Source organism: Malaclemys terrapin, chromosome 1, assembly GCF_027887155.1.
Source record: "Malaclemys terrapin pileata isolate rMalTer1 chromosome 1, rMalTer1.hap1, whole genome shotgun sequence".
Lineage (NCBI taxonomy): Eukaryota > Metazoa > Chordata > Testudines > Emydidae > Malaclemys > Malaclemys terrapin.
In genome coordinates, this window is record NC_071505.1 from 89,079,505 (window position 1) to 89,099,360 (window position 19,856).

The 19,856-nt window shown below is 46.4% G+C and overlaps 1 protein-coding gene and 1 long non-coding RNA gene across 3 annotated transcripts in view; one reads left to right on the forward strand and one right to left on the reverse strand.

Annotated features, from left to right (window-relative positions):
• The first annotated feature begins 246 nt into the window (after positions 1–246).
• On the forward strand, positions 247–18,746 carry LOC128838171 (uncharacterized). The gene is made up of 3 exons (XR_008445113.1): positions 247–382; positions 17,710–17,796; positions 18,430–18,746. It is a non-coding gene; the product is annotated as an uncharacterized LOC128838171 (long non-coding RNA).
• The window catches only part of LOC128838139 (guanylyl cyclase C-like), a 145,847-nt gene continuing 135,786 nt past the window's right edge, over positions 9,796–19,856 (reverse strand). For both annotated transcript variants that reach the window (XM_054030063.1, XM_054030055.1), the window contains exons 26-27: positions 14,503–14,579; positions 9,796–10,381 (exon numbers count right to left, since the gene is read on the reverse strand). In XM_054030063.1, coding sequence (XP_053886038.1) covers positions 10,207–10,381; positions 14,503–14,579 — 252 coding nt within the window. In that variant the 3' untranslated portion in view covers positions 9,796–10,206. The remainder of the gene's footprint in view (positions 10,382–14,502; positions 14,580–19,856) is intronic.

A 19,856-nucleotide genomic window follows, 5' to 3' on the forward strand; every position in this document is an offset into this window, starting at 1 on the left:
GACTGAGAATCTTGAGGTACACTCCAAAGGAGAATTTCAATTTACCTCTTTAAATGAAAAGGAGCATCACTGACAGAATGCAGGCTGGGTGAGATCATACCAGAGAGACATTTGACAGTTTCCTCTCTGGGGCCTATCATGTTCCATTGAAATAAATGAGCAACGTAGGTGCTCAGTGTGATGGATTTGGAGCTGCTCTGTAATTGGCTGAGCAAAGTGAGGCCTAGCACTCCTCTCAATTTTATTTCTCCATCTGCCACTGAAAGGAAGTACGAGGAGACCCAAACCCAGTCAGGTCGGCGGGGTAAGTGCAGCTGATCTACAGATACTGTAACCCAGGGCCGTGTCTAAGCGAGCATTGCAGGATTCCACCCTGGAAAAGGTAAGGACATGAGGGCTATTACCTGTGTGGGTGCACTCAGAGACCAGAGAAGGGCTCTGAGATGCAGCTTGCCCTGTAAGTGTGACACTCAGTGCCTCTGAAAGTCAGGACATTTATTTAGCTGCCTAAATATGGATTTAGGTGCCTATCTTCAGGCACCTGCTTTTGAAGATCTGGGCCAATAATTCTCAGTTCATTTATAAAACAAGGGTTTTTGAAAGAACTCGGAGCCATTTCTGTGCCAAGCAATGACAGATTTTATCCCAGTCTGAATACAACTAGTTAGTATTAAGAAATTTAACAGGTAGTGCCCACCAAATTTGAACTGTGAATTTTGAAAATCCAAAAGCAATTATAAAAGGAACTACTTTCCCCCTCCGTCCCTCCCTCGCTCCCCATAGTACCAGATAATGCACAGTTTTTGGGCACAATGCTAAAAAATTTTTTTCCTCATTTTAATCAGTGTCCAGGGTACTAAATGAACACAGGAATAACCAAATTATTTCCTTTTAAGAGTGGAGGGGTGTATGTGGGGGAGAGGGGATGAAGATGACTCCTTTAAGTCATTTTGTTTATAACAAGTTAAACAAGTTAAGAAAAAGCACAGCAGGACACATACTTTCTTAGTCTGTACAGTAAAGGATAAGATATAATAGAAGAGCATCAGCACCTCTGAGTTTATGAAAAAAAAATATGATGAAATAGTTTTCTGAAACATAGAACCTCCCTATGTGCTCCTGAGTGAAATAGAGCATGCCAGTCTATTTAGATTATTTTGCTGTAGCCTGATGCCTGACAGAACAGACTGCTATGCTTTCCACTTGCTGTTATCAGAAGAGGAGAGCCTTTAAAAGAGGCAGTTAAGCTGTGTGCAAAAGGAGAGAATAAGGGCATAAAGAGACTTACTTATCTCTTATTGGAGAAAATTCAGACAATGCTGGCTCTTGGAGAACAGACCTTCCAAATGCACAGAGATGAATGTGGCAGGCAGTAAGATGGGGAAGAAAGTACAGCTTGAGATGCCCCCCATTTGTTTTCAGATTTCAACGTGGAAGATTTATGCACATGTCCCAAGGGAGAACAACTGCCTTATGTTAACTGGGGTTCTTTCAGCATTTGAGCAAGGAAAGGAAGGGAAGATGTACGTATCCCTCCATAAGAGCTATTTTTAAAGAATGACTAATTCATCCATTTGTGATCTACTTGGGGGAAATGCGAGACAGGACTCCTGGCTTGCATTCCAATTGTTGAATTCTAGAAAAGCTACTTAATCTCTGTGGTTCAATTCCTTATCAGTAAAATAGGTTTAATATTCATCTCTCTCTCTCCAAGTTCTTGTGAGACTCTTTGTTAAAAAACAAACTAACTTTTAAATCTTTGGATGAAAAGTGATAAGTGTTAATATTGTAACAAATATTTGAACTGCCACACATATAGTCAGGGCCGGCTCCAGATTTTCTGCCGCCCCAAGCGGCAAAAAAAAAAAAAAAAAAAAAGAGAGCAGCGTCACTTCGGCGGCAGCTCAATCGCGTCGCTTCTTCTGCCGCAATTAAGCAGCGGGTCCTCCCTCTCTTCCTCTTCGGCGGCAATTTGGCGGCAGCTCAAAGAGGAAGAGAGGGAATGAGTGACCCGCCGCCGAAGACCCGAACATGCTGCCCCAATACCGGACGGAGTGCCGCCCCTTTGAATTAGCCGCCCCAAGCACCTGCTTCCTACGCTGATGCCTGGAGCTGGCCCTGCTTATAGTTAACTTATATGCATCAAAATAGAGAGGGAGAAAAGAGACCTGAAGAAATAGCTGGCAGTATCATGCACTGAAATGAGGTACTTACAGAGTAAGCTAACTTGAAAGGTACTTATGGTGCTGTGAGATAGCCCTGGAAAAAGCCAGCTGCATACATGAGGCGTTCATTGCCTATGGACTGACTCCCATAGCCTGCTCTGATCTCCAGAATCCTGCACCCTGTTGATTGTATGGTGTCATTGTAAAAGCCATAGGTATCTCCATTCCTGTCCAAGGAGGCATATCTTTGACCTGGATTGTTTTCTCAGTTTTCATCCAAATATACTGTTGCATAGCGGATTTCTGAAAACAAAAACCAAGGAGGAGAAAGTTAGAATATTGTATTACATATTTCCAGCAATAAGAAGTGTGGAGACCTCATTCTACTGAGATACTCTATCCCTTGTGGAGAACTAGATGGATCAGACAATTGGTAGTGAAGTTTATGCAGCCAACCAATTCTAGGTCACTAGTATCAATCTATATTAATACTATTATTCATTATTAATACTAATACTATATCAATCTATATTAATGACCTAGAATAATTGTCATCAGATGCCTGTTTGCTGACTTAAGTAACAGACAACTGGACAGACTGGTTGGTTCACCATATCTGACACCTCTGTTCACAATCTTAAAGGGGGAAAAAATTGAAAAGCGACAAAAAACAGACTACCTACTCAGGCCTAGAGATGGCCCCTGAGGAACAGAGCTAAGGTCAGGCTCATTGGTAGGGCAGAGACAGGGAGAAGCATGTATAGCCACTTCCTGTCTCATATTTGACCTGTGGACATCCTCAGTTTCCAGGACTGAAATTCTGGCACATTTCAAAATAATTATACTGACTTTTTTTTAATCAAAAGCTCCACCCAGTACTCGCTCAATTAAAGTGAACACATTTTACACTACAGCAAACTCTCCTACCGCCTTTCCAAAGATAGAAACATACTACATTAGCTGCACAAACTGTGACTGTATTAAGACTAACCCTCTAACCCTCTAGCGACCATGTGCACAGTGCTATATCACTTGCAGGAAACTATGTTCACAATCTTTTCAACCACGGTTGAGTCCTGATATAGAAAAAAAGATGCTCCCATACCTGACCCAGAAGAAATCCTACAAAGAGAGATATTGAAAACAATTTACAAACAGAGTGCCATGGGCATCATCAACTTTGATTTCCAGTTGAGATTCAGAAGATTGCAAAGGTTTTTTCCAATAGTTCTCCTGTATAACTAATAGTGAAGGAGCCACTTGATAGCTGCTTTGCACCTCAAATCCAGGTAGGTAAACCCAAGCTATTATGATACTGGCTCCCTAGAACTTGAGATTTCATCTTGCTTTTCTATATAATCATGAAAAAACACAAGCTTATTTCCTTTAGCATTTTGAAAATCACATTAATTAAAACAGCAATCTTGCTAAAACATCAATGCACTTAAGTTAGACTGATGGTCTCAAATTTCAACACAATGTTCACTCTTGTCTTGTATACAAATACATGGATGTTTCTCAGTACAGTTTCTTCAAGTCACAAGACTGAAAGGAGGAGGATTGTTACATCCAGTTTCCCACAAAACGTATATAATCAATGCACTTTCCCACTGATGATGACTGGGCCATTCTAAATCGCTGGATCAGCGGCTGAAGGTGAAGGCAGCACAGAAACTCAACTGTACAGAATACAGGAAAAGACACCAAGAGCACATCACAATGTTGTTCCATGACCTGTCCCTATTCACTTAGTCTACCAACTCAAAATGCTGGTCTTCAGCTGGCATTTTCAAAAAGTGCTCAGAGTTAGCCTAACTCTGCTCTGTAGGAAGTCAGTGGCAAAAGACCAAGACTGAATACTTTTGAAAATCCCAACCTTCATCTTTCAGCCCTCAATGACATGGGATCTGATAACATCAGGTCTCCATTCACAACCCATCAAGATACCTGCATAGTACCGCAAACACCAAAAGTTCAAAAATCAGGAGTCAGAACCCCCAAAATTTTGAGGTTGTCTCATAAATTGTAAGTTTTTTTTTTATTTTAATGATTACTGAGCTGTCTTCTGACTTTAACTTCCCCTGTCCGCCTCCAATGTGTGTGTCAATTCACATTGCCAATTTACAGTGAGAAATACAATTTTGGCCATCACAAGTAATTTTATGTCCCAGCCCCCACATCAACGTTGCACTCCCAACCCCAAAACAACTTATTTTGTGACAAATCCCCAGTCCTCACACTTATCCCAGTTACACATCAACTCCACACACCCAGCCACACAACAATTCTGCACCCCTCTTGCCTCGCAAACCCATATGTGCCCCTTACTCCCAACCTCCTGTGTAGGCTCCTCCTGTGTAGGTTCTTCATCCCCATCTAGACCTAGTTGGAGGAAAAACTCCAGGGAGAGAGAGAGAGACGCACACACCTGGGAGGGGGGCAGCTCCAGTGGATCTTCACAAACACCCCCTTGCAGGCCTTGGGAGAGGGCAACTCCAAGAGGGCCGCCTTCTCCTCCATCCCAGGCCTGGTATGGCAGCATTATAGAAGAGGAAAGGGGAGGATAGAGGAGCAGAGAGAAGACGGACCCATTTTTCACAAGAAGGGAGGGAGCAGGGACACCCTGAGCTGCTGGTAATTTTTGTTCTCTCCTCCCCTTTATCTCGTAAGAAAATAGTATTGGCTGCTCTCTTTCCCTCCTCCAAAACCTTCTTGGCTCCTGAGCAGGGTCGGCTCTAGGATTTTTGCCACCCAAAGCAAAACCAATTTTGGCCGCCCCCCCACTTATTTAATTACCCCACCCCCCGGCCCTGCCTCAACTCCGCCCCTTCCCCAAATCCCCAGCCCTACCTCCTCCCCCCAGACTCTCAAGCCTAGGAGGGAGGGAAGAAGGGAGGGGGAGAAGTGGCGCCGCGCCGCGGCCACTTGGAGTCTCCCCCCCCTCCCAGGTTTGAGAGCCTGGGAGGGAGGGGGAGACTCCGAGTGGCTGCGGCGCGGGCGCCACTTCTCCCCTTCCCTCCCAGGCAGGGCCAGCTCTAGGCACCAGCAAAACAAGCTGGTGCTTGGGGCGACACATTTTTAGGGGCGGCATGGCTGGCGCCAGAATGCCGCCCCTAAAAATGTGCCCCGGCCGCCCTAGCTCACCTCCACTGCTGCTGCCACGGCGCGCGAAACAGCTGATTCGCGCGCCACTACTCGCCCTCCCTCCCAGGCTCTCAAACCTGGGAGGGAGGGGGAGCAGCGGCACTTGAATCAGCTGTTACGCGCGCTGCGGCGGCTCAGGGTCTCCCCCTCCCTCCCAGGCTCTCAAACCTGGGAGGGACGGGGAGATCCCGAGCGGCGGTTTCACGCACCGCTGCTCCCCCTCCCTCCCAGACTTGAGAGCCTGGAGCAGGGCCGGCTCTAACTTTTTTGCTGCCCCAAGCAGCAAAAAAAAGTGCCGCCCCGCCGAGTGCTGCGCCGCCGAACCCCCACCCCGCCGAGCGCCGCATCGCCAGATCCCCCACCCCCCAGCACCGCGCCCCGCACTGCCCCCCCGCGGAGTGCCGTGCTGCACCCCGCCACCCCAAGATTGGTCGCCCCTTACCAGGTGCCGCCCCAAGCATGTGCTTGGTTGCCTGGTGCCTGGAGCCGGCCCTGCAGTTGATTTAAGTGACATTGCTAATCAGAGATCTTAAATTGCTAATTTCGAATACAGAGTAATCAATTGAATACTCCTTATAAACAGCACCCAAATTGTGGAGTGAAATTTATCAAACTACTTCAACCCATATTGAATAGTGAACCAATTCATAAAAAATCCATGTTCTATTTTGACAACTCACTAGAGGGCTTGGGTGGCAACGGCACCTGGACGCTCCCGAGCCCACGTCACCAGCATTTCCCACCAAACACCGGGGCTGGGCAGGCGTTGCCGCCCCCCTGGCTCGCTCCCCTTGTGCCCCATAAAGCCCACCCAAACAAGCCCATCAGCACAGCAACAGCCCCAGGGCTGCGCCACCCACCAGCCCCTGCCCACATTCATGTCTCTCTACCTAGGTGCTTGTGTGTTCCTCAGACCTGACAGTCAGCAAGGGACTTAACCTCACGGGGGGTGGAACTACTCCCATTTTACAAGTGGGAGCTGGGTACAGGGTGAATCTACTTGCCCAAGGTCACAGGGGAAGCCTCTGACCTGTGAAATGAAACAAGATCACCTGTCTTCCCCTCTTCCCCCCATGCCCTGTTGTCTACTCTATACCAGTGGTTCACCATCTGGGGTCTGGTGCCCCTTTGGGGGGCCATGAGCAGGTTTCAGGGGGTCCATCAAAATAAACCAGAGAGCAGGACTGGCATTGGAATCGCTGGAGCCCAGGGCATAAAGCCAAAGCCTGAGCCCCCTGGTGCAGGGCTGACGCCACAGTCTGAGCAACAAAGCTTCACAGGACAACCTGTGGTATGGGGCTCCAGTTGTCCTTCTTGCTATCCCCTAATGCTGGCCCTGGCTTTTAAGCTACTGGATAGGCAGAAAAACAGTTGTGGCACAGGCAGGCCAAGGAATTTTTATAGCATTTGAGGGGCCTCAGGAAGAAAAAGGTTGAGAACACCTTCTCTATACCATTCTTCCCACTGTTGGGATCAGGACTGGCCTCTCTTCAGCTTCTCCTATGGATGCTTATCTTCCACTCCTAAATCCTTGCTCTTCCTGCCAGAGGCAGGTTCATCACAGCAGCAATTTCCTGTATGTTGCGGGGGTCATGCTATTATGCCTCAGACTTGCTGGTTCATCCAATGGCCCATAGCACCTAGTTCCAACTGGTGCCATTTTAACCAATAGTTTCCAGGTACGTTCAAGAATCACAAAGTGGCTGTTTGTCAGAAAAGCACGCAATAAAACAATGTATTTATTACAAGAATGAGGCCATGGCCCATGAGACCACACATTTTGCATCAAAGAAAGACCAGTTCCTTATGTTGCTGAAAAAATACGTCCAACAAGCTCATGTCTCACAAGTCGAGATGATAAAGCATCATCATCCCTCCTTTGCCCCCTGCAATCCAGATTACTTGTAGGTCATGTCAATTTCTTGTCGTATTTTGGGTATTCCTCCTGATATTCTCAAGCAGCTGTTGATGCATGGTATGCCCACACCTTGAATATTGCATGCAGTTCTGATTGCCCCCATTTAAAAAAAAAGATGCATTAGAAGTGGAAAAAGTACAGAGAAGGGCAACATAAATTATCAGGGGTATGGAACAGTTTCCATGTGAAGAGAGATTAAAAAGACTGGGACTGTTCACCTTAGAAAAGAGATGACTGAAGGGCATATGATAGAAGTCTATAAAATCATAAACGGTGTGGAGAATGTGAATAAGAAAGTGTTATTTACTCCTTTGCATAACACACAAACCAGAGGTCACCCCATGAAATTAAGAGGCAGCAGGTTTAAAGTCAACTTGTGGAACTCGTTGCCAGGGGATGTTGTGACAGTCTAAAGTATAACTGTGTTTTTAAAAGAGAGAAGTTCATGGAGGATAGGTCCATCAATGGCTATTAGTCAAAATGGTCAGGGATGCAACCCCATACTCTGGGAGTCCGTAGACCTCTAGCTGCTAGAAACTGGCACTAAAATGTCAGGAGATGGATCACGTTATAAATTGCCCTGTTCTGTTCACTCCATCTGAAGCATCTGGCACTGGCCACTAGATGGACCATTGCTCTAAATCAATATTACCATTCTTACCAGGACTCTTTTAAAGGTTGTCACTGTAGTTCGTGTGGTAGCTCTCTCATATCTGGGTCAGATGATCACTCGTTCAAGTCACACACCAAGGCTTTGGCTTGTGCCCAAAGCTCATATTGCAGTGCTGTAGCAGTAGCAGGGATGCAGCATTACTAAATATACCATCCTTGTGCAAAACTGTTTTGTTCTTGTTGCTATTCTAGTTGAAAGGTAAAGGTCCCAGGGTACTTCTTAAAAAGATGTGAGGATAAACCCCAGTGCGGTGGCTAACTATTCCTCCTTCAATAAAATGAGTTCTAATGTCTAAGGCTGAATGCATAAGTGCTAGGTTTGCCTGAAAACAAATATTTCATGATTTTTCATTTATGAAACATGCTTCATAAAATGAAAATTTCACTTTTAGCACATGCTCTCTCCATGTGACATTACTGACCAGGAAAGAATATTTAAATGAGTTAAATATATTTCTCTATTTAGCTCCAATATGTGATTTACAGCTGATTGTTATAGCAGAAAAGTTTTTAAACATGGTTGGAACTATCATCAGGGTGATAAAGGACCCTCTGAGTCTAGCTGCTCTTTCCTCTCAACACCTCTCTCTGCATTCCTCTCAGATGGTCACACAAGAAGTTAGTGCAGTTCTATTAGCAAGGAAAACATTTCAAATTTTAGTCTTTCCTTTGGTTTCCCTGTATTTTCTAGCATCTCCAAGTGAAGATCCTGTAGTGATGTCTTGGGTACAGGATATTCATTTGTTCCTCATTTACTCTAATCAAACCCCTACCAAGGTATTATGTTTAAGAAGCCACTGTGTTCTAACATTAGTTGTGCTGAGATATGTTTGGAATCAATTACCTATAGAGCTACATAACACCACCACAGAAGATCCATGAAGATATGCCATAACACAGAATGTATGCAGAGATGCACATGGCCAGCGGGATTGCAGGCACATGCACAAACGGAAAGGGAATACAGACAAGCATTGCTGTTATGAACAGGAAGTGCAGATGTACAAACTCAGTAGGAGGAAATGTAGATAACTCATTAACACAAGGCTCTCACTCTGATCAAAGCAGCAAAGAGTCCTGTGGCACCTTATAGACTAACAGATGTATTGAAGCATGAGCTTTCGTGGGTGAATACCCACTTCATTGGATGCATGTGGGTGGATATTCACCCATGAAAGCTCATGCTCCAATACATCTGTTAGTCTATAAGGTGCCACAGGACTCTTTGCTGCTTTTACAGATCCAGACTAACACGGCTACCACTCTGATACTCTGATCAAAGACAGCTGTAGGTTGTATTTGGTGAGATGACTTCAAATGAGCAAGTGAAAGGTGCAACCAAAATCTTCTCCAGTTGGGGGCAGAAGTATGTCTCACTAAGCCATTTGGAATGCAATGCCTTGCAGTTTGTTTTTAAAACAAGCAGGAACAATTTGGGATTGAAATAGCAGAAGGGGAGAAGATTTCTGATAGTAGAGGGCACTTTGATCTAGCTGACAAAGACATAACAAGATCCAGTGGCTGGAAGTTGAAGCTAAATAAATTCAACTTAGAAACAGAGTACATATTTTTAAGTGAGGGTAAATGAATATGAATTTGCCATGCTATAGGTAGAAAGGAAATGCACAGGACTGGAATATGTGGACAGGAGACAAACAATAACACATGCCAACTGATTCATCCGTGGTGTAACTATTTAAATAAAAGGACTTATGCAGGAATTAATGACCCCAACCATGCAGGAGAGGAAACGTCTAATAAAAACTGCATTCAGGGACTGTAAATGTAATACATTGGTGGCTGCAAATATGGGGTCTGTGCTAACCTGTACATGAAAGGCATCGAGGATGGAACCCATAATATTTATCTCCAAAAACATAGTCCGTTGCCACTTGAGCTAAGGAAGAATCTCTGTTTAGTATAACAACAAGTTAAACACTAAGTTTAAAATCACGATAAATTAAGACTCTACAGAGAAGACTTTGGGAAATGGGTCACTGAACAGCTGATCACATTTTAAAAATATTAGACAATATTTTCTCTTTCCCCAAATCAGGGTGGATGTGCCTGGGTGAAGCAATCAGGTGATTGGGAAGATGCAGCAAGCATAGAGGCAACTACATTTTGGCACCACAGCAAAGGGTTTATCTGATTCACTGATTAAAAAGCCAAGTGGTAGAGACATTTCCCAAAGAGAGAACAGTCTTGTTTTCCCCGCAGCTCTCCCTGAGAATGCAAGTCTCCAGCCTCCATGTAGTATCTTCTGTAGCCTGTACATGGTTTTTATGTCACACTAGACATCTAGTTTTACAGATGGGTGCCGGAGTTTTCTGTGGTGGCCAACTGCAGGTACTCTAGGGTGCCTTTTCGGTAGCTCGCCACCCGGGAAGGCTCACGCACCAGGACCCCTTCAGATTGCCTTTTCTCCAGAGACTCTGTTATCATCCCTGCTAAGTCATCTTGCAACCGCTGCTGATTCTCCCTGGAAATAGCAGGAGAGGAAAGATTTCAGTGACTCATGCAGTACAGGTAACTAGGATCCTCAGTTCACAAGCCATTTTTAGACAATTCTATTCTGCCATCTTTCCAGAAGCCCTCAATATACTAATGAGATGGAACTAATTCTAATTGGACATAGAAATCCAATTCAGGACCTACTTGTGACAGTTCCTGACAATATGGGTTACTATCTCTGCCAAGGAAGTTTGCTTTAGCATCACAATCTCCCACCTGTAGAGTCCGTGAAGTCACTTGGAATGAAGAGAAGAAAAACCTGAACCAAACCCAGTTGAAATGGACTATGGCTCTGAGTCTGTGACCAGACCCAGTTCCAAATATCTGTAATATTCAGCTGCAGGTGTCTCTCAAAATAGTGGCAGTATTCTTAGAATTGCCACTCTGCCAGAAATTCATGGGACATGTATGATTTTCACAGGTATGTCCCATGCAGAACAATTAAAAAACCTGCTCTTTTAAAAATTTCTTTAGGTTAAAAAAGGTGCCTAGTTAGAAAAGAAAAGTACTGAAGAAAGTAGGCCAGGAATATCATTTCCCAAGCCCAGAGATGAATGTTTGAACAACAAGTCTCTCAAGAGTGCATGGGATTTTAAACTATCCAGAAAACTGGATTTGCAAATTTAACACCATTAATCTGGGCTTGAATAGGGACTGGCTGGCTCATTACAGAAGCAGCTTTTCCTCTCCTGGAATTGACACCGCCTCATCTATTATTGGGAGTGGACTACATCCACCCTGATTGAATTGGCCCTGTCAACACTGGTTCTCCACTTGCGAAGTAACTCCCTGCTCTCCATGTGTCAGTATATAATGCCTGCATCTGTAACTTTCACTCTATGCATCCGAAGAAGTGAGGTTTTTACCCACAAAAGCTTATGCCCAAATAAATCTGTTAGTCTTTAAGGTGCCACCAGACTCCTTGTTGTTTTTTCAGAAAACTGGATGCTCTCTGGTCTAGAAAGATCCTGACAAAAATCACCTCTTACCCTGAGAGAAGGGCAGTCTCTTCTGCTTCAGGTAGATATGAATGAATCGGAGGAGTGTTGAACTTGTGCAATGGGACATGACTTAATTCTCAAAACTTTTGCAATAAAAATAATAAATAGTATCTTACATTTATTTAGTGCCTTTCACCCCAAAAGTTCCCAATGTGTTTTACGAACTACCGTATACAGTATGTAAAGGAATCACTTCAATCTGTATTGAAACCCAGTCACTTCTGAGGTGGATCACAACAGCTGCGTAAATAGAACACAGCAACAACACTACACAACGGGTTAGGAGAGGAAGTGAAGAAGAAGAACTCCATATCTCACTGAAACTAATTTGGAAAAATGTAATCAGCCAGACTTGAATTTGATCATGTCACTGGAACTAATGCCCTTTGTATTGAGCAAAGAACATCTTAAATTACCACAAGTGGTCAGGAACTCAATTTTATGTCACTTCTGAAAGGCAGCACTTCATTGTCACCACACCCCTTTACTTCGGAAACTGACTCAGTGTTAATTCAAAAGGAAGACTGTTACCTACTTGGGTCTGATTAAACCAGGACATCAACCAAGTATTTTTTCCTGGTAACTCCTCTCTTATGCTCCAGAAACTGAAGTTTTGTTTAGAAGGTTTTAAAAATTAAGTCTCTAGACCAGGGGTCCCCAACACAGTGCCTGTGGGTGCCATGGCGCATGCCGTCTAAGTGCACCCGCATACTGGCCGGCGGACGAGCATCTGCCGAAATGCCGCCGAGAAGCAGCGTCATCCAGAGGCGTCACCGCCAAAATGCCGAAAATCGGCGACGACGCCTCTGGATGACACTGCTTCTCTTCGGCATTTCGGCGACGACGCCTATTGACGTTGCCACTTGTTGGCGGCATTTTGGCGGATGCTCATCCGCTGCCACGGTCCTCAGTGGCTCGTCATCTGGCATCCGCTAGACGAAAAAGGTTGGGGACCACTGTTCTAGATCTTATGCTTGTGAAGTTAATCTTTAAAATGAGAACCCAATATAAACAAAGAGGTGCCTGAGTCTGCAGGCAACCTAAAATGGTAACTAAGGCTAGGTCTATACTACCCGCCTGAATCGGCGGGTAGAAATCGACCTCTCGGGGATTGATTTATCGCGTCCCGTCTGGACGCGACAATCGATCCCCGAATCGGCGCTCTTACTCCACCAGCGGAGGTGGTAGTAAGAGCTGCCGACGGGAAGCCGCAGAAGTCGATTTTGCCGCCGTCCTCACAACGGGGTAAGTCGGCTGCGATACGCCAAATTCAGCTACGCTATTCACGTAGCTGAATTTGCGTATCTTAAAATCGACTCCCCCCTGTAGTGTAGATGTACCCTAAGAGGTGTGAACTGCTCTCGTTCATCTCATTTTGGTATAGAGTCTGAAACTTGGTGATGACAGTTTAATGTTAATGTTATTAACTGTTTCACTATTGATCAAATCATACAAGAAAAAAAGAAGGGAAATTACATAATGAAATCTGCACATTCTATTGTGATTGGCATCTCATTTTAGCGTTAAAAGTGATTGGAGCTCGGACAGGGGGTAAAGTTTGGGAGACTACCACCACTCTTTCCCCTCCCCCCAATCTGAACCTGCACCTACTAAATCAACACCCCTTTCTGGTGCGTTTTCCTTGAATGTCTCCCATCCAAGGCCCTGATCCAGTAAAGTATGTAAGCCTATTAGCAATCCCAGAACTAATGCTATTATGTATACTTGCATGTGTTCATATACACATACAAAGCTCTGTCCTTGTCTCCGGGGTCCCATGTTTCCTGGCGGATTTCACTAGCCTCAGAGCCTCACTGTGACCCTCCACGTAGCCCTTCTCTCTCTAGAGGCAAGGGTCACAGCCTACTGAGCCATTTTCATCATAAGCCAGTGAGGGAGGTGAGGAGAAGCTATCCTCCCTTGCACAGGATCTGTTGTCTCCCAGTCTCAGTGATTAATCAAGGGGGGGGGCAAATGGGGGAGCCCAAGCGCACCCTCTACTCCGGGCTCCAGCCCAGGGACCCTAATAGTATCAGCTATGGTAGCTGACCTTTTAGAAACAGGACATGTACAATTCCCTGGGCTACTTCCCCACAGCAGCCCCCACTTCACCCTTACCTCAGGGCCTCCGTCCTTGTGCCTGATATGGGGTTTACTGCTCAGTCTCTCCAACAGCACAAATTCCTCCCACAGCTCCTGACATGCACACCCACCTGACTAACTGGGAGGTTTTTAACTAGTTTCAGCCAGCCCCTGATTGGCTTCAGGTGTCCCAATCAACCTAGCTGTCTCCACTGCTTTCTGGAAGGATCTTAATTGGCCCCAGGTGTCTTGATAAACCTGGAGTAACTGCCATTTGGTTACCATGGTAACAGGGATTTGTTTAGCCTGGGGTAACATACCTGTTTCTCACTACTTTCCTATAGCCATCTGGCCTTGACCCATCACAGCTATGTATATTTGCATGTGTTCATATGCACATACACTGCTCTGTCCTTGACCATAGGCGCCAACTCCGTAGGTGCTCCGGGGCTGGAGCACCCACAGAAAAAAATTGGTGGGTGCTCAGCACCCACCGGCAGCTCCCCGCCCCCCCCGCTCCAGCTTACCTCCGCCTCCTCCCCTGAGCGCGCTGCTGCGTCCTGGTTCTCCCCACTCCCTCCCAGCACTTGGGCTGTGAATCAGCTGATTCGCTGGGCAGGGAGGGAGGGAGGAGGAGGGGGAATGCAGCGTGCTGGGAGAAGAGGCGGGGCCGGGGCGGGGATTTGGGGAAGGGATCCAATAGGGGCAGGGAGGGGGCGGAGTTAGGGTGGGGACTTTGGGGGTGGGGATGGGGTTGGAATGGGGGCGGGGCCAGGGGTGGGGAAAGGTTGGAGTTGGGGCAGGGCCGGGGGAGGAGGGGTGTGGGCACCCACCGGCGCCGCAGAAAGTTGGCGCCTATGTCTTTGACATGAGCCCAAGGAATACCAAAAAGTATAGTAAGTTAAAAATTCTGAGGGGAGAAGGGCACTTCAGCACTTTTGGTGAAGACTGAAGTGCAAGGCCTGAGAGCTTCTTTCTCCCTTCCCACAAATAAAGAACATCTTACACAGAAGGAGGTGTTGGGAGATTATACTGCTGGTCCTTCACCCCTGTCAGCCAGTAGGTAATCTCAGTTCCTTTGCCCTAATATGTCAGAGAAGAAAGAAGCACAATTTAGGGATTAGATAGGCACAATATATGATTTATATATTTTATGTTATACTGTATTATATGATTGTTGTATTGTCTTTGCTTACTGTATGTAATAGGCACACAGAGCATAGGATGGGCACCTATCAAATTTTATAAACTGAAACAAATAAATGTAACAAAGCAAAGGTGAGCAAATTAATAGGCCTCTCCCACCAGGCCCATTCACCACCGCCTCCTCTCCACATTTTTATTACCAATGATATGTTTCACCTACAGTACTTCCAGGACATCTGTGTTGCCTTGACTTATGCTTCAAATGCTTTTTCAATGGCTATATTAACTCTAGAGTGGTGTCTCCATCACCCTGTGGCTGGATTACCAACAGATACGTCTCTCTTTCTCTCCTGCTGTTTGTTTAAGATAGGTGAACATCTAAGGTGTATGATACCTTTAGATAAGAGGAGGTTACTCACCCTGTGCAGTAACTGACGTTCTTCGAGATGAGTGTCCCTGTGGGTGCTCCACTCCAGGTGTTGGTGCGTCCCTGCGCCTTTGCTCGGAGATTTTTGCAGCAGTACTCATAGCGGCCACGCATGCTCAGAGGCTGCCCCCCGCTGTGAGTCTAGGTTGATAGTACACATGCGTGGCCGGTCTCCTCAGTTCCTTCTCTACAACGGAGGCTACCCCAACTCCGAAGTAGAGGGGAGGAGACCCCAACTCCGAAGTAGAGGGGAGGAGGGTGGGTAGTGGAGCACCCACAGGGACACTCATCTCGAAGAACGTCAGTTACTGCACTCCTCCTCTTCTTCGAGAGAGATGTCCCTGTGGGTGCTCCACTCCAGGTGACTTAAAAGCCGTGTATCTTAAGGAGGTAGGGACTTCGGATCTGATAGGAACGCCGTGGCTAGTACAGCCCTGCCCAAACGTACGTCAGATAGAGGGCCTTGAGTAAGGGCATAGTGTTTAACAAATGTGTGCTCCGAGGACCAGGTGGCTGCTTTACAAATATCAGCCAGGGGAACTTTGTGTAAGAATGCTACAGAGGCAGCCAGAGATCTAGTGGAGTGTGTTCTGATGCCGTCTGGAGGTGTAACCTTCTTCATCTGATAGCACAACCGGATGCACTGGGAAATCCAGTTCGAAAGTCTCTGGGTAGAAATAGGCGTACCTTTGGAGCGCTCCGCAACGGAGACAAAAAGTCTGGAAGAAGTTCTAAAAGGTTTGGTTCTATCCAAATAGAAGGACAAGGCTTGGCGTACATCTAGTGTATGCATTGAGGCTTCGAACGAGTTTGCGTGTGGTTTCGGAAAAAAAAGTCGGTAGGTGTATTGGCTCATTAATGTGGAATGACGAGTGCACCTTTGGAAGAAATGTGGGGTGTAATCGGAGGGTAACCTTGTCTTTAAAAAATAGCGTATATGGTGGGTCTGCCATAAGAGCTGCTATTTCTCCTGCCCGTCTGGCAGAGGTAATTGCCACTAGAAATGCTGTTTTCATCGAGAGGTGTAAAAGGGAGCACGTGGCTAGGGGTTCAAATGGTTGTTGAATTAGGCAAGACAGTACTAGACGAAGGTCCCAAAGGGTGGTAGGTGGTTTAATGTCTGGGTATAGGGTTTGTAGTCCCTTGAGGAAACGCTTGGTGATAGAATGAGCAAAGACAGACGTGTCATCAATTCTGTCGTGAAAAGTTGTAATAGCAGCTAAATGGACCCTGATGGAGCTGAAAGAAAGGCCGGATTGCTTAAGGCCCAATAGATAGTCAAGTATGAGCGAAAGAGATACCGACGTGGGACAAAGGTGTTTAGCGGAACACCAATGTGTGAATCGTTTCCACTTTCGAAGATAGGTCGTGCGAGTAGATTGTGTTCTGCTATGTAGGAGCACCTTTTGAACTTGTTCAGAGCAATCTAGTTCGCTTTGGGAAAACCATGTAGGAACCAGGCTTTGAGGTGAAGCATGGACAGATTGGGGTGGAGAAAGCGGCCGTGTTGTTGTGATAGGAGGTTCGGAATGAGAGGCAAGGAGATTGGTGGTTGAATCGACATTCTGGTGAGGAACGGAAACCACGGTTGTCTGGGCCACGAGAGGGCAATGAGGATCACCTTGGCTCGGTCTGTTCGTATTTTTATCAGGACCCTGTTGAGAACTGGTATCGGGGGAAACGCATAGAGTAGGTTTCGGTGCCATGAGGTCATGAACGCGTCTCCCAGGGAATGTTTTCCCAGTCCTGCTCTGGAGCAGAAATTGGGACTTTTTTTTTTTTTTTTTTTTTTGTAGTTGCAAAAAGATCTATTGTTGGGTAACCCCAAGTGCTGTATACATTGTGAATGGTTTTCTCGTCTATCTCCCACTCGTGGTCCCATGGGAAGTGTCTGCTTAGTTCATTCGCTGTGGTGTTCATTACCCTGGGAAGATAGGCGGCTGATACCCGGATGTTGTTCGCAATGCACCAATTCCAGAGCTTCATAGCCTCTGTGCACAGCGAATGGGATCGAGCTCCTCCCTGCCTGTTTACATAAAACATGCATGCAATGTTGTCTGTCATTATGCGTATGTGGTGATTCTTGATTAGTGGCAGGAAGTGACGGCACGCATTGCGAATAGCTCAAAGTTCTAGGACATTTATGTGCAGGGAGGTCTTGGTTGACGACCATAGCCCCTGTACTGTGTGGTGAGACATGTGTGCACCCCAGCCTGTCAGAGATGCATCGGTGGTCAGGATGAGTGATGGAGCCTGCTGAAGAAACGGGACTCCAGAGCAGAGGTTGGAGTGAACTGTCCACCAGTGTAGAGAATCTTTGACTCGGACAGGTAGGGAGAGAGTCTTGTTTAGAGAGTGCACATTCGGTCTGTAAACCGTGGCCAACCATGCTTGGAAGCACCTCATGTAGAGACGTGCATTCTGGACGACAAAAGTGCACGAGGCCATGTGACTTAGTATTTGTAGGCAGTCTCGGGCAGTCACCTGGGGACTGTTGCGAATTATTGTGGCCAGTTGGCTTATGGAGTTGAAGCGATTGGGTTGGAGAGATGCCAACCCCGTCCGGGAGTCGAGGTCTGCTCCTATGAACTCCAGGTGCTGGGTGGGGTGTAATGTGGATTTGTTTTTGTTTATTTGTAGGCCAAGAGATAGGAAACAATTGACGGTGGGTCGTGTGAACCGGAGAGCCTCGTCGAACGTTGAGGCTTTGAGGAGGCAATCGTTGAGGTAAGGGAATACTATGACCCCTTGTTTCCTGAGGTAGGCAGTGACGGTAACCATCTTGAACTTTTGCTTTTTGACAAATTTGTTGAGCCGCCTGAGGTCAAGGATTGGTCGCCATCCCCCATTTTTCTTTTCTGTTAAGAAATAATGGGTGTAAAAACCCTTCCCTTTGTGTCGTTCTGGCACGATTTCTACTGCTCCCAGATGAAGGAGATGTTGCACTTCTTGGAGGAGTAGCTGCTCATGAGAAGGGTCCCTGAAGAGGGACAGGGAGGGTGGGTGGGTGGGAGGCAAGGAGAGGAAGGGGATGGTGTATCCAATTGTAACTACCTCTATGACCCACTTGTCGGAGGTAATGTTCTTCCATTGGTGGGAGAATGGTTGTAGGCGGTGTCCAAAGATAGGTGTGTTGGCTGAAGTGGGAACGCTGTTTTCTAAGCCCTTGACCAAGGCTTCAAATCTGCCTATTAGTTGGAGGGGGTTGAGGTGCCCCTGCAGAATTGGGACGATGGCGCTGGAATCTTGATCTTTGACGTTGTTGTTGTTGTTGCTGCTGTCTATGGGAATGTTGTGTAAATGTGGGATAGCGTGGACGGTGGTACGGTTGGTATCTATATTGCCGTCTTCTGGTCATAGGTGTCTGGAGACCTAAAGACCGGAGGGTTGCCCTTGAGTCCTTCATTGAATGAAGCACATCGTTCGTGGTAGAAGCAAAAAGTTTGTCACCGTCGAAGGGAAGATCTTCAATGGTGCTCTAAACTTCTCGAGGAAAAAAAGAGGAGGAGAGCCATGAACCCCGTCGCATGACTACTGCTGTCGCGGTCGATCTTGCTGCAGTGTTGGCTACATCGAGGGCCGCTTGAAGAGCGGTGCGTGATATGCTTTGTCCCTCGGAAACCAGAGCTGTGAAATGTTGTTTTTTCTGTTCTGGAATGTCATCAATAAAATCCATGAATTTATTATAGTTTTTGTGGTCGTATTTTGCAAGGACTGCAGTATAATTAGCTATACAAAATTGTAGGGTCGAGGATGCGTATACTTTACGACCAAAAAGAAGAACAGGAGTACTTGTGGCACCTTAGAGACTAACAAATTTATTAGAGCATAAGCTTTCGTGGACTACAGCCCACTTCTTCGGATGCATATAGAATGGAACATATATATGCATCCGAAGAAGTGGGCTGTAGTCCACGAAAGCTTATGCTCTAATAAATTTGTTAGTCTCTAAGGTGCCACAAGTACTCCTGTTCTTCTTTTTGCGGATACAGACTAACACGGCTGTTACTCTGAAACTTTACGACCAAAGAGGTCCAAGCGTTTGCTGTCCTTGTTGGCTGGGGCGGAACGGGAATACTGTTGTTTAGCCCTCTGGTTCGCGGCGTCTACTACCAATGAGTTTGGTGCCGGGTGAGTAAAAAGGAATTCAGAACCCTTTGGAGGAATAAAGTACTTCCTGTCCGCTTGTTTACAGGTAGGTAGGTTTGTAGCTGGAGTCTGCCAGATGGACTTAGCGGGTTCTAAAAGGGCTACGTTAATTGGTAATGCCACCCTGGAGGAAGAAGGGGGCTGTAGGATGTCCGTTAGCTCATCTGTTGTTCAGTGACTACCTTCAAGTTAATTCTCAAGTTACTGGCAACTCTTTTAAAGAGGTCCTGGAATTTTGCATAGTCATCCGACGGTGTCGGAGGAAGGGAAAGTAATGCTTCTTCAGATGTTAGCTCCGGCTCTGCTGGAATAGGAGCAGGACTAGGTTTATCCTGGAAGTGTGACTGTGCTGCCAGGTGTCTCGTGTCACTGGCATATTCGTCAGGTGGCAGCGCTGGACCGGTGTTGCGCCTGGTTGAATTGCCATAGCGCACGTATTCCCGAGGGTACGATGCCCATGGTGTCCAATATTGCCACGGTGGTGGGTAGGGCATAGGTGGTGCCATCCAGGGGTTCACCCCCCAGGAGGCAGGATCCTGAGAGTAGATGAGGTAGTTTTCTTATAACTTCTATTGCCTGGGGTCTGGGAGTGGGAGTCTTGATATGGAGAAAAAACTCCCTGTGGATCAGTTTCCTCC